At 37.3% G+C, this 12150-nt stretch overlaps 1 protein-coding gene across 2 annotated transcripts; it reads right to left on the bottom strand.

Annotated features, from left to right (window-relative positions):
* Positions 1-968: 968 nt before the first annotated feature.
* Positions 969-11810, bottom strand: LOC112138253 (gastrula zinc finger protein XlCGF57.1). 2 transcript variants are annotated; one of them, XM_036210938.1, is made up of 3 exons: positions 11369-11810; positions 10962-11087; positions 969-3790 (listed from the first exon to the last, which is right to left on the bottom strand). In XM_036210938.1, the coding sequence occupies exons 1-3, from the start codon at positions 11385-11387 to the stop codon at positions 2085-2087; spliced, it is 1851 nt and encodes a 616-aa protein (XP_036066831.1). In that variant the 5' UTR covers positions 11388-11810; the 3' UTR covers positions 969-2084. The 2 variants fall into 2 exon arrangements, with proteins under 2 accessions (XP_036066831.1, XP_024116584.1); XM_024260816.2 differs by having other exon boundaries at positions 10962-11807.
* Positions 11811-12150: the final 340 nt, after the last annotated feature.

Consider the following 12150-nt stretch of genomic DNA (forward strand, 5'->3'; position numbering starts at 1 on the left):
TAGTTGACTAATTAAGTAGATTGATAAAGCAGATTTTCTGTTTTTTAAAAAAATTGAAGGATTTAAAGTGGGCCTCATGGTTTTACTCTATGGTGGGGGTCACTGTGATGGAAATTAACATTTCCTCCTTAGTATTCATCCATGACACTTACCAAGCGACCTTTGCACACAGTTAGAGCCACAGGATGTGTTTGTTTCTATCATGATGTTAAAGAGAACATCTTGTCTAATTTTAGATATGAAACCTTAAAGTCACTATCTTAAGTCCCTGCTAAGAGTTTGTTTGTGCTTCTTTATAAAAGGTGATGGCCCCTCCTGACAAGCAGGGACTCAGCAGACTCCTCTCCACGCAAGCATGCTTTGTCTTGGTGGAGGGTAAATCAATAAATTAAATGAATGTTTAAATGTGTTCCCAAATATTCTGTGTAAAAGAAAAACAGCTTATTTTGTTAAATGGAAAAAAAAAATCTTTGGCTAATTCAGAATAAGAGACGCGATTTATGAAAGTTACTTTGTTATGGAATATGGAGGACCAGGAGACGAATTGAAATAAAAATATGCACCATTAAATTAAAAATGCGCCATTGATGATTTCAATTTAATATAAATCAATCAATACATTTTTAAATATATGTGGCATTAAAATATTACAATAGCCATTAAAAAGCAAATTTAAATATTTCATGATTTCATTTCCAGTCAATTATCAAAGATAATTTGAAATAAATATATGTAATATGAAACTATTAATTAAATGTGCCATTAATTATTTAAAAGTGGCTGATGAGAAAAGCACAGAGAAGCAGTTTCTTGACTTCAGCCTTCTTCACACCTCCTGATGGAGCCCTGTGATCTGACCTCAGTCCTGAGTTCAGCCGTCAGAACTGGATTAAGGAGCCCAGGTTTGGAACCTGCAAAGAACCAACAAACAGAAAGCCACTCTGTGGGAAAGACTCCACACTTCTGACTGATGTTCACGTCCACTTTATTCTTCACAGGAAAGATTGAGACAGAACACTGACAACTAAATAGAACACAGAAACACTTCGAATCTCTGCTAGAAAACAGGAATCACAACAACACAAACACCAGTCTGTTTCTTTATCTGACTTCTTAATATAACTTTTTTTTTTTCTTCACAAAATGGTTACTTACTTACACGACCCAACTAAAACGTTCACTGATAACATAAAAAGTGTTAGGATTAGAAATGTCTACAAAATAGTTCTATTGTTGTCATGGTAATACACAGACCTAAACAAGTAGCATAAACCACAACGGTCTACTAAGCAACTTTAAACCAAATAATAACACCAAAAAAAAAATCTACAAATAAAAATCAACCAACAAAAAAAAACATTTTTTGATTGTTGTTTAGCAAAATGTCTTTAAAAATCAAATCAACACACAATTCCCTTGGGAAAACAAATGTTACCTTTGAACTGGTAAAAGCCATTCAAGAGATGAAGAATCAACTCTGATGCTACATTAACACCAAAAATGTGTGGTACGTTCAAGAACGGGCTAAACGGTCATTCTTGAACGAGCTATTGGCATATAGTGTCCACATTGGACTGTTGATGCTCAATACCAATCCAATGACCTGCAGTTGGAAGAGGTTTGGTGAGAAAAGTCAAAAAGCACATTTTGTTCCAGACTTGATCTTTCACAACTCTATCCCTAAATATAAAAGACTTGGTGTCACAGATTTCTGCTCAGATTTTCCCTTCATAATCACTTTTTGGCACTTCTGTTTCAAAAGACATGTCGAAATATATTACTGGATCAGCTGTCACGTGACATGTGACGTGGCACACACGTGCTATTACTATGCATTGAGTCTTCCAGAGGTAACGTCTGAGGACGTCTGAACAAGTGTGCAAAGAATCCCAAAACGGAACGCAATATATGGCAATCAACTGCAAAAACCCAGACAACAAAATCAACATTAAAAACATTTTCAATTAGGACAAGTTCTGTTTTAAATTCCAGTTTATTTCTTGCTAAAGATAAAATTCTACTTCTTGACAATAATTCCCTCTTCTTAAGTAAACCCAAAATGTCTTATTTTATACTGTATGTGTTCACAGCAAAGTTTTGTTGTCTTTTTTAATTAACGAGTGTAAACAAAATCCTGTACAAGACAAATGTTCGTGTCCTACATGTGTTCTCATGTGTGAAATTAGATCAGATATTTGCCTAAAACTTGCAGCACATTCTTTACAAGAAAAGGTCTCTCTTGTGTGAATTTGCATGTGTTTTTTGAGATGAGCACGTTCAGTAAAACTTTTACTGCAATCTTTACAAATATAAGGTCTTTCTCCTGTGTGAGTTCTCATGTGTGTTTTGAGACTGGGTGTTCTACTGAAACTTTTATCACACTCTTTACAAAAAAAGCGCTTCTCTCCAGTGTGAGTTCTCATGTGTGATTTGAAAGTAGAAGCATGATGGAAATTTTTATTACATTCTTTACAAGAATAAAGCTTCTCTTCTGTGTCAAGTCTCATATGTGATTTAGGATGCGATGTAGTCTTATCACAATCTTTTAAAGAAAGAGGGTTCTTTACTGTGTGAGTTCTCATGTGTGTTTTGAGGTCATATACACGACTAAAACTTGTTGCACATTTTTCACAAGAAAAGGGCTTCTCTGCTGTGTGAGTTCTCATGTGTGTTTTGAGAGAAGACCTATCGCTGAAAGATTTATCACCTTCTTTGCAGGAAAAACGCTTCTCTGTGTGAGTCGTCATGTGTCTTTTGAGCTCATACATACGACCAAAACTTTTGTCACATTCTTCACAAGAGAAAGGCTTCTCTCCTGTGTGAGTTCTCATGTGTGATTTAAGATGGGACAAACGAATGAAACTCTTATCACATTCTTTACATAAAAAATGATTCTCTCCCGTGTGAATTTTCATGTGTGTTTTGAAATAAGACCTATCAATAAAAGTTTTGTCACATTCTCTGCAAGAAAAACGCCTCTTTCTGGTGTGAGTTTTCATGTGTCTTTTCAGTTCAAATGTACGACAAAAACTTTTGTCACATTCTTCACAAGTATAAGGTTTTTCTCCTGTGTGAGTTCGCAAGTGTATTTTGAGATTAGACATACGAGTAAACTTTGATTCACATTGTTCACAAGAAAAACGCTTCTCTTCCTTATGGATTTTCATGTGCGATTTAAGCTTAGTTAATTTACTAAAACTTTTAGGACAGTCTTTACAAGCAAATGGCTTGCATTTTGTATGGAATCGCATGTGAAATCTAAGCTGAGACAAGGAACCAAAACTTTTACCGCATTCTTTACAGACTCTTGGGATCTCCTGTTCTCTGTTCTGTGGGTCTATCTCTTCATCCGTAGTTGAAGTGGGGTTTTCATCCTGACTATCAGTTACATTAAAGCTCTGTTGATTTTTTAGATCTGCTTCACTCTTCTCATTTTCCTCATAAGTAGAAATCTCCATTGAGGAATCAGTCTCCTGCTTCAGATCAAGCGTTTCTATGTCGTCTTTAATCCGTGGTAGTTTCAGTACCCTCCATTTCTCTTCATTCTGTTGTGGTTCTAGATATTTCTGTTCCTTTTTAATCTGCGGGTGTTCTGGATCATCTGGTTCCTCTTTAATCTGTGCAGGCTCTGGTTCATCCAGTTCTTTAATCTGTGGTGGTTGTAGTTCATCTGGTTCTTCTTTAACCTGTGGTGGTTCTTGTTGGTCTGGTTCCTCTTTAATCTGCAGACGTTCTGGTTCTTCCTGTTCCACTCTGAAATTCTCTTCCGTCTCATGATGCTGGGGAAGGACTGCAGAGACACAAACACAAGAAGGACCCCCTTTAAAAGGACTTAACGTTTTGTCAGATACCACTGAAAGTCTATAACAGTAAGAAGTTCCATCAGTATGAAGCTCCACAGTTTAACATTTCAATTGAGAAAATCAAACAAAAAAAACCAACTCTTTAGATCTCATTCAAAGTTAAGACAGTAAGAAGTTGTTTTAGTCTTTCAGTCTTCAGTGAGTCAAACACCAAATTGAAGAAAATAAACCTCTTGACCCATGAATTTACCGTATTTTCATGACCATAGGGTGCACTGGGTTATAGGGTGCAGTTTGACTAACTGGTACTTTTTCTAAATTTAACAAATACATAAGGCGCTCTTGACCATAGGGCGTGGGCATGGTAAAACTAGGTTTGGTCACTGGGGTTTGATTCCAAGCAGAAACAGTTATCATTCACACGGCTCTACCGAAACTGAAAGCAGCTGCTGCAAACAGTGCAGCAGTTCATTGAAGGTCTATTGTTCTTTGGACATGTCAATCATTTCTACTTTCTTGAGTACTGTGAAGTTTTAGCCAATCCCTTTATTTTTCCTGCCATAGTGGGCAGGTTCATATAAAGAAGCTATTGAGGCGAGCATGTTTTCAGTGACCCGATCGGAAATAAAGAAGTAAAATACAAATCCCTTACGACTGTCTTTGTCCTGTTGCAGCGCGGCGGTTCTGTCTGCAGACAGATGGACAGCCTTCCTCAGCGGTGTCTGCTCACTCCATACGCTGGGAGAGAGACAGGTGTTGCGGAGAGGGCAGGTAACCTGCTTGGCTCTCCTGAACTGTGATGTTTTGTTTATGTTTGTCAAGACAATGATAAAAAAAAAAAGTCCCCTACTTTTCCTCCTCTCGGGTTAATGCGGGACAGCCTTTATCTCAGTCACAGAAACAGTGGAAACGCCCCACCCCCGGCCAGACGTATGATGAACGAGTAAGAATGTGTAGAAAGCAATATTAGTTATAGGAACGAGCGGTACGGGCCGTTGCGCACGACAGGAACAGGAGTCGCCAACTCAGCGCTTCATGGTGAAAAAAAGGACAATTGATGTTTTTCTGTTATCTGTTAGATCACGGTGGTTGGAACTGCCTAAAACCAACGAATCGGTGCTCCCTGCTAGTGCACGCCCTCAGCCGACAGACAGACGGCGGGCCCCGGGTTGGCCGCCTGCCGAGGTGGCCCGCGCCAAGTTCAAATAGTACTCAAAATAAACATAATTCTGTTTTAATGCAAATTTGCAACAGCAGGTATACATGGAAAAAAAACTATTCCATTGATGCAACGCAAACATTTGCAGCATTTTCACTGATGACTAACAAAACTCATAAACCACTGCTATGAACAGGCCTTTTTCCTCCTACAGGCAAACAAGGCAGCTGCCTAGGGCTCACAAGCCACTTGGGGGCCCCATTGTTGAATTTTCAGCTTCTTGTGAGGAAAATTAGAACATTAAACATCTAATATCAGGGTTCCTACATGTTCCTTCAAGTTAAATGTAAGACTTTTTAAGACCTTTTTAAGATCTAGTATATGAAAAATTAGCACCAATTCTCGACCCATTTCCCAACCCTATGAACAAAGGAAAAAACAAATCCTTGAATTTCAGAACAATTACTTGTCAGTAAATGGAGTAATGTAATAAATTACGGTTCAAACTTCAGTAATTAAATTACAATTACCTCATTACTTGATTTCTCACATCTTGAAATATGTAATTTCACTAACATAATCGTAGTAAACAAACAAAAAAAAACTTTAGACCAGAAAAGTAAAACGGAAAAAGTTTTTAACTGCACAATTTTTAAGACCAAGCTATCCAAGTTATCCCAGCGGCGTGGAAAAACGGAATAAAAGGAAAGTGATGGAAAACCGGGCAAAGGATAAAGTTAAGTTATATTTCTGTGACTTTTTTTCGCACTGTAATCTAGTCAGGAGAAGCTCTCGGTTGTTGAGAAAACAAATTCTTGTGATCAAGGAGTTTTACTGTTTGGAAATGACTGTGTGGTACAGTGGGTGAAGAGCGGAAGTGACGTGTGGTTTCGCGCATGCGGGGTAAGCGGTGCAACCGATTTGCTTCCGCGTACAGAAAATGCAGCCACAGAGGTAATGCATTTCCAATGGGGGACCTCATGGCTCGAGAAGCCCAGTATCTTTTACGGTCAATGATTCAAATGTAACCCTGTAGGAGCCACAAAATCTTACCTTCAGAAAAATAAGACACTGATTTTTGTCTATTTTACTGTTATTATTAGGATAATGATAAATTAAGTATTGTTTTTCCGCATAGCTAAAACAAACTTAAGGTAAAAAAATGTTTTTTCGAAATCTTAAGTAGTTTTTAGCATTTTAGAGAGGTTTACATGACTTACCTTCAAAAAGACACCTTGTGCCATACTTCAATGGAGCAAATTAGTAGTAGATAGTGTAATGTCAGTGTTGACTTAAAAAAAATATTTTACAATTTGTGGTGCATCTCATCTACAAATTCACAAATCTAACTACCGTATTTTCCGGACTATAAGTCGCGTTTTTTTTCATAGATTGAATGTCCCTGCGACTTATACTCCAGTGCGACTTATATACGAATTTTTAATGAGATGAGATATGGACCGTAAGTCTAGAGTGCCCTCTTATGGTGATCTATGCAATTACTTTATTTACTTTAGTTATTCAGACGTGACACAGAGGACGAAGAATTTAAGGGATTTAGTGATATGGAGTAAGATTGCGTGCAATTAATTACAGTAAAGATACAAAGTTGATGAGTTCTTGAGGCTATAGTTAAATAAAACTGTTATGTTATATAAATGCTACACCTTTTCATTTTTTTCGTGATGCTAATATGTAAATATGTGTTGACACATATTCAGGCTGTTTTCTATTCACTTATGAATGTTACAACTTACCTTCCAGGATGATGTAATATCGTTTTTTTCAACCAGTTTGTAAAATAAATTACTTGAAAAAAATGCGACTTATACTCCGGTGCGACTTATGTATGGTTTTTTCTTCTTCATTATGCATTTTTTGGCCCCTGCGACTTATACTCCGGTGCGACTTATAGTCCGAAAAATACGGTAAATAAGAATATAAAGCAAATTGGATGACCCCTACAGTTTTTTTTACCCTAAAACACATTTTAAAATCTTTTAATTTGTGCAAAAATCAAAAATCAGCCTTATGACCCAGTTAACCATAAGTATAAATTCTTACTGACCACCAATTGATATTCTGTGGTACACAGAGCTAAATAAATTTCCTGTGTTTTGGTACAACTTTGGTAAACTATGAAGAACTGATACTTTTCTTCAACTGTTTGTGAATGAGTTGAATAAACTTGGTTTATTTATTTATTTTTTTAACTTACTCACCTTTTACTTTACAGTAACTTTTTTTTGCTTTAACTAGAGAGCCACAATGGAGGGGTAAAAGAGCCACATGTGGCTCCAGAGCTACAGGTTGCAATCCTCTGGCCTAGGAATTAAGGGTCCCTGATAAGGGTTTTACAGTTTCTAATAGAGGTGTAGGAAAATATCGATTCGGCGATATATCGTGATATTTGTTTGGAAACACTTGCATCAATTTAAAATGTTGCCATGGGGATATTTGTGTCATTTATTTCATTAAACTTAAAGCATTAAAATCTCAGCCCTCAACCGTTTCCTCTGGTGTTCCACAAGTTCTGTCCTTGGTCCACTTATTTTCATCACTTACCTCTTGGCAATATTTTCCGCAAATTCAACATCAGTTTTCATTGTTTCGCCGACAACACCCAGCTCTATCTGTCCAGTAAGCCTGATTCCACTCCCAAACTCTGGAACTCTCTCCCTCCTGACCTCTGTAAAATAAACTCTTTTACTTTATTCAAATCCAGACTCAAAACTCACCTATTTAAATCTGCCAGAACCCAATCTTCTGCCTGTTGTTTTTATTGTGTCTTGCTTTTATGTGTACTATTTTATTATTTTATTGCTATTTTACTGTAAAATGTCTTTTGGTGATTTGAAAGGAGCTTAAAAAAATGTATTGCTATTATTATTATTAATTATTTACGAGCGTCCTTGCCGTCTTGCTTTTGTTTTCTGGTTCCACCTCCAACCACTAGTTGGCAGCAGAGCACACCGAGCCTTTGGGCAGCTCCACACCGCGACAAAAACAACAACAAGATCCTTCAAATGTTCAGTCAGCCTCGAGGTTTTGGTTGTTATGAGTAGGGCTGTAACGAGTATCCGGGTGCTCGGGTATTCGTGATTTGCTCCCAAAAATTTGAGTAGGATATTTGCGACGTCCAAGATCGCTGATTCGCGATCTTTATAAATGTAGTAAAAGATGATCAAAATATCATCTGGGGACGATGTATTTTTGCTCTAAAATGCAGTTTATTCTAGGATTTTAAGTTTACAAACTAAAACAAAGCTGAAAGAGCCGCCGTACTTCCACCAGAAGTAAACACATCTTTGTGACGGTGAAGCTTCCGGATTTCAAAGTAAAACTAGGGAGAGCTTTTTTTCTGTTCAAAAACTGAGACTGAAGTTCCGCTCACAGACATAACTTCTGAAAAAATGAATCAACTTTAACATCGGAGCTTTAGCTCCAGTGTTTACATTACTTTGGCTATGATAACTCTTTAACATTTGACACAATTAACGAAACTCCAGCTTATTCTGAAGAAACAGCCTCACGTTGCTGAAAGGTGGATGTAATCAACGTGAATCAGCTGATTCTGCTGTGAAAAAAAAAAAGAACTTTGGGCTCTGCACCAATATGTAATGCTTAGAATGTAAAATATTGAAGAACTTGGAGGATAGAGAACTGTGGAGAATATTTTCAGGTTTTGGTGATAAATAATCCAAAACAGCAGTGATTTTATCCTTTTTATGTTGTTTTACTGCTGGACCAGAAGATTGACAAAAAAAAAAGTTAAAAATGAAAAAACAAAATTTATTTTTAATCTGAATCTTTGTGTTTTTTTTTCAGTTTTGTTCATTCTGATCTCCTGTTCTAGATAAAGGTAAAAAAGATGATAAAATACAAATAATTAAAATTTTCATCCATCCAGTAAATAGACATGCACATAGCAATAAACATATTAAAAAGTAAGAATCGTGGTTCGATTCGTGAATCGTTGAGCTTGATTCGTGAATCGAATCGGATCGCCACCTAAGCAATGAACCACAGCCCTAGTTATGAGACACTTTCATAGAAAAATAAGTCTACTATTAGGATGAAAACAAGGATCTAATCACAGTAGGGGTTTATGTAACAGTGCCAAGCTGCATGTAAAGACGGCACGGAGATCGATTGACAAGATCAACAGCAAAGTTGCACTGAAAAAATAAACCACCAAACAGCGAGACCATGAAAGGTACACCGCATTATTTGCAAGGTAAAATTGCACAGTAGTGATACTGCTCTCCTCCCTAAGTTTGATCAGAGTGTGGCGATGCAGACTGAGATAGAAACAGACAACGATCTGCAGCAGAAAACGAGTCACATCCCCATCACCTTGTGAGGAATCATGGAATGTTTACAGGTAGCCAATGAGCTCAAAGCCCCGCCCCATGTAAAATTAGGCTCAGCTCAACAGTGAAAACTCAGAATTTAAACTCTAGAGAGGATTGAAAGTGAAGATTAAAAAATAAAATGACAATTTAAAATAGCAGCTGTTACTAAGGGATATTTTTTTAATCAGTAATTTTGACATTTAAAGTTATTTTTATTTCAAGTTTTCAGTATTTTTTAATCAAACTTTCAAAAACAAAGTCAGTTTTAAAAAAAAATAATTTTCAAATTTTCATTTTTTCCCCCTAATGCATAATGTCCTGTTTTCAAATTTTAAGTTTTGTTCAGTTTCAATGCCTATTTTTCAAATTTTCAATGTGTTTTTTTCATTCAGTTTAAGCTGATCCTGATTTGTCTCTCAGAACGTTCTTCACTGACCGGCTTAATGTGCGCAGCAGTTAGTAGCACTCCACTTAGTTCAGTGACGCCTGTATCTGGATGTTTGATTGGCCGTTCTGCATGTCAATCAAGTGATGTATTCATGGTGAGGAAGATTATTCGCTGGGAGTTTTTTTATATATGTATATATTTACTTCTAACGGGCAGTGATTCCATTTTATTTTTATAGCCCAATATCACTAAACAATTGCTTCATTGGGCAACTGGGGCTGTCACAGGCCCACTGTGGCATTCGTCCCCACAAGTGCAGACAGAGTTCTGCACTTGTGGGGACGAAAACATGAACAGTAAAGAAACTAGAATGGCCGAAGTGGAGGGCAGGGAATGATCTACCCACATTCTTATTGATGTGAGGAGCAACCCTGTTTTATTGGATAATCTTATTTAATGTTAAATAGAAATTTTATTTTGTGCGCAAGACAGATTAGCTGTGCGCAAAAGGAGTGGGAGTGCTCTGATATTGCGCATGTGCGCAGCTTATCCCTTCCGCTCTCTTTGAGGTCCATATATTGATATGTGATTCTTTCCATTACAAATGTGGACAAAGGTGGACAGGATTTTATGTCTGCCATGGACATTAGTGAAACTCAAAAATTAATGATAAAAAAAAAAAAAGTTCAGCGCACTGTCTTGTGGGGTCCAGATGACCCCACTTTTAATGTAAAACAAGCCAATGAGAGCAGAAGGGTTACAGGGAACGGTGCTTCCTGTCATAAATATTTTAATTTTACTGTCAATTTAAAGTCAATACACAGTCAAGACTTTCAGCTGTTAAACAACCCTGTTTTCCCTGCCCCCTACAAGTGACATTTTATTTTATTGAATTTTTCATCAAGGTTTTTCAATTAAGTTTGTAGAATTATCTTTGTGATACATTTTAGTACTGCTTTTGGATTTTTCCTCGGGTTTGTATAATGTATATATATTTTTATGAACATTTCTCTCAAGCACATACACACCACATCCCCCACAGAAGGGTTGGGCTGTTCTTTCCTGTGTCTGGGGGTTTTCAGATTACTTTTGGCCTGGAAAACTGACACAATCTGGCAACACTGTCTTGTGGTCATCCGACATTCATAGAAACGTAGATGAATTCGCTTTCTCTGATCGAAATGCAATAGATTCATTCCTGTTGACATGCGATGTTGATGGATGTATTTGTCTGCAGGTGGATGCAGTGAACATACCAATAACGTGGAGCTGAAGCTGCGGGTTCCAGCAGATATCCACCAGTCTTCGTTGACCACAGAGCTCCTGCTCATTTTGGACGATGGCAGAATCTTCCAGAGCATGCGAAGACATGGTTCCTGCAGCTGCAAAGATCTTCAGCTCCAACAAACACCAAAGTCCTCCGAACAGCAGCAGCTCCGATCATCTGCTAGTCTCACAATGTTGTCTTTACGTTCAACACGTATTCGCTCATTTACGACACTTTAGCTTAAAAGGATTGTTTTGAATCTAACCACGTATTGCTAAATCTCTTAAGAAACCTCACAAACGTCCGAACAAAACACCACCGCCTTCACAACACAAGCTAACGCTGCTAGCGCGGCCTTGTTCTGTTTACTTCTGGGTTGCGATAGGAGATACGTACAAAAATAAATCAGAACCATATCTCCGTCTCTTCAAAAATGTTCCGATACGAACCACTTGTCATCCTTTCTGTCCAAAAACCTCACAAAATTCCCGACAAAACACAGCCGTCCTCTGAACACAAGCTAACGCTGCTAGCGTGCTAGCACCTCCAGCTGTTTTTTCTTCCGTGGCTTCGTAAATAGCTTTGTAGCGCATTAGCGCCACCGGCTGGTTTGGAGTGTGAATCGCACACGGCAAATCACACAAATGGCGAGTACCATTCCATCATCACTTATTAAAAACTGTATGTGTTCTATTTTGTTTCCAGTTTTATAGCTTTTTTTTATTTGTTTTGAAGAGCATGTCTACAGTAATTGAACGAAAATAAACTTTATCGGTTCAAATATATAATGTGCTCAATTAACCATAAATATGTTGCTACTGTTAAAAAAATCATCTAAATAATACAAAATATAAAGAAAAAAGTTGTCACTTTTAGGTTAACAATTTGAGAGGTGAATGACATTTGTTTAGATTTAACAACAAAAACGTCTGAATAGCTTTAACCATTTAACACCAGAGCTCCAGTGTTTATGTTCTTTACTGTAACTCTCCACTTGTCAACATAATTCCAGCAGATTTTGAAGCAGCACGAGTTGCGTTTCTCCTTCAAAATCTCCTGGAATTCTGTTCATTGCGTTACAATTTGAAAAGTTAGTGTACGTTAAAAATTCTGTGTTTAAACATCGCCGCTGATGCCCCAGGTGTTAAAGGATTAAACATATTTCGATAGTATTCTTT

Source organism: Oryzias melastigma, unplaced genomic scaffold, assembly GCF_002922805.2.
Source record: "Oryzias melastigma strain HK-1 unplaced genomic scaffold, ASM292280v2 sc00316, whole genome shotgun sequence".
NCBI lineage: Eukaryota > Metazoa > Chordata > Actinopteri > Beloniformes > Adrianichthyidae > Oryzias > Oryzias melastigma.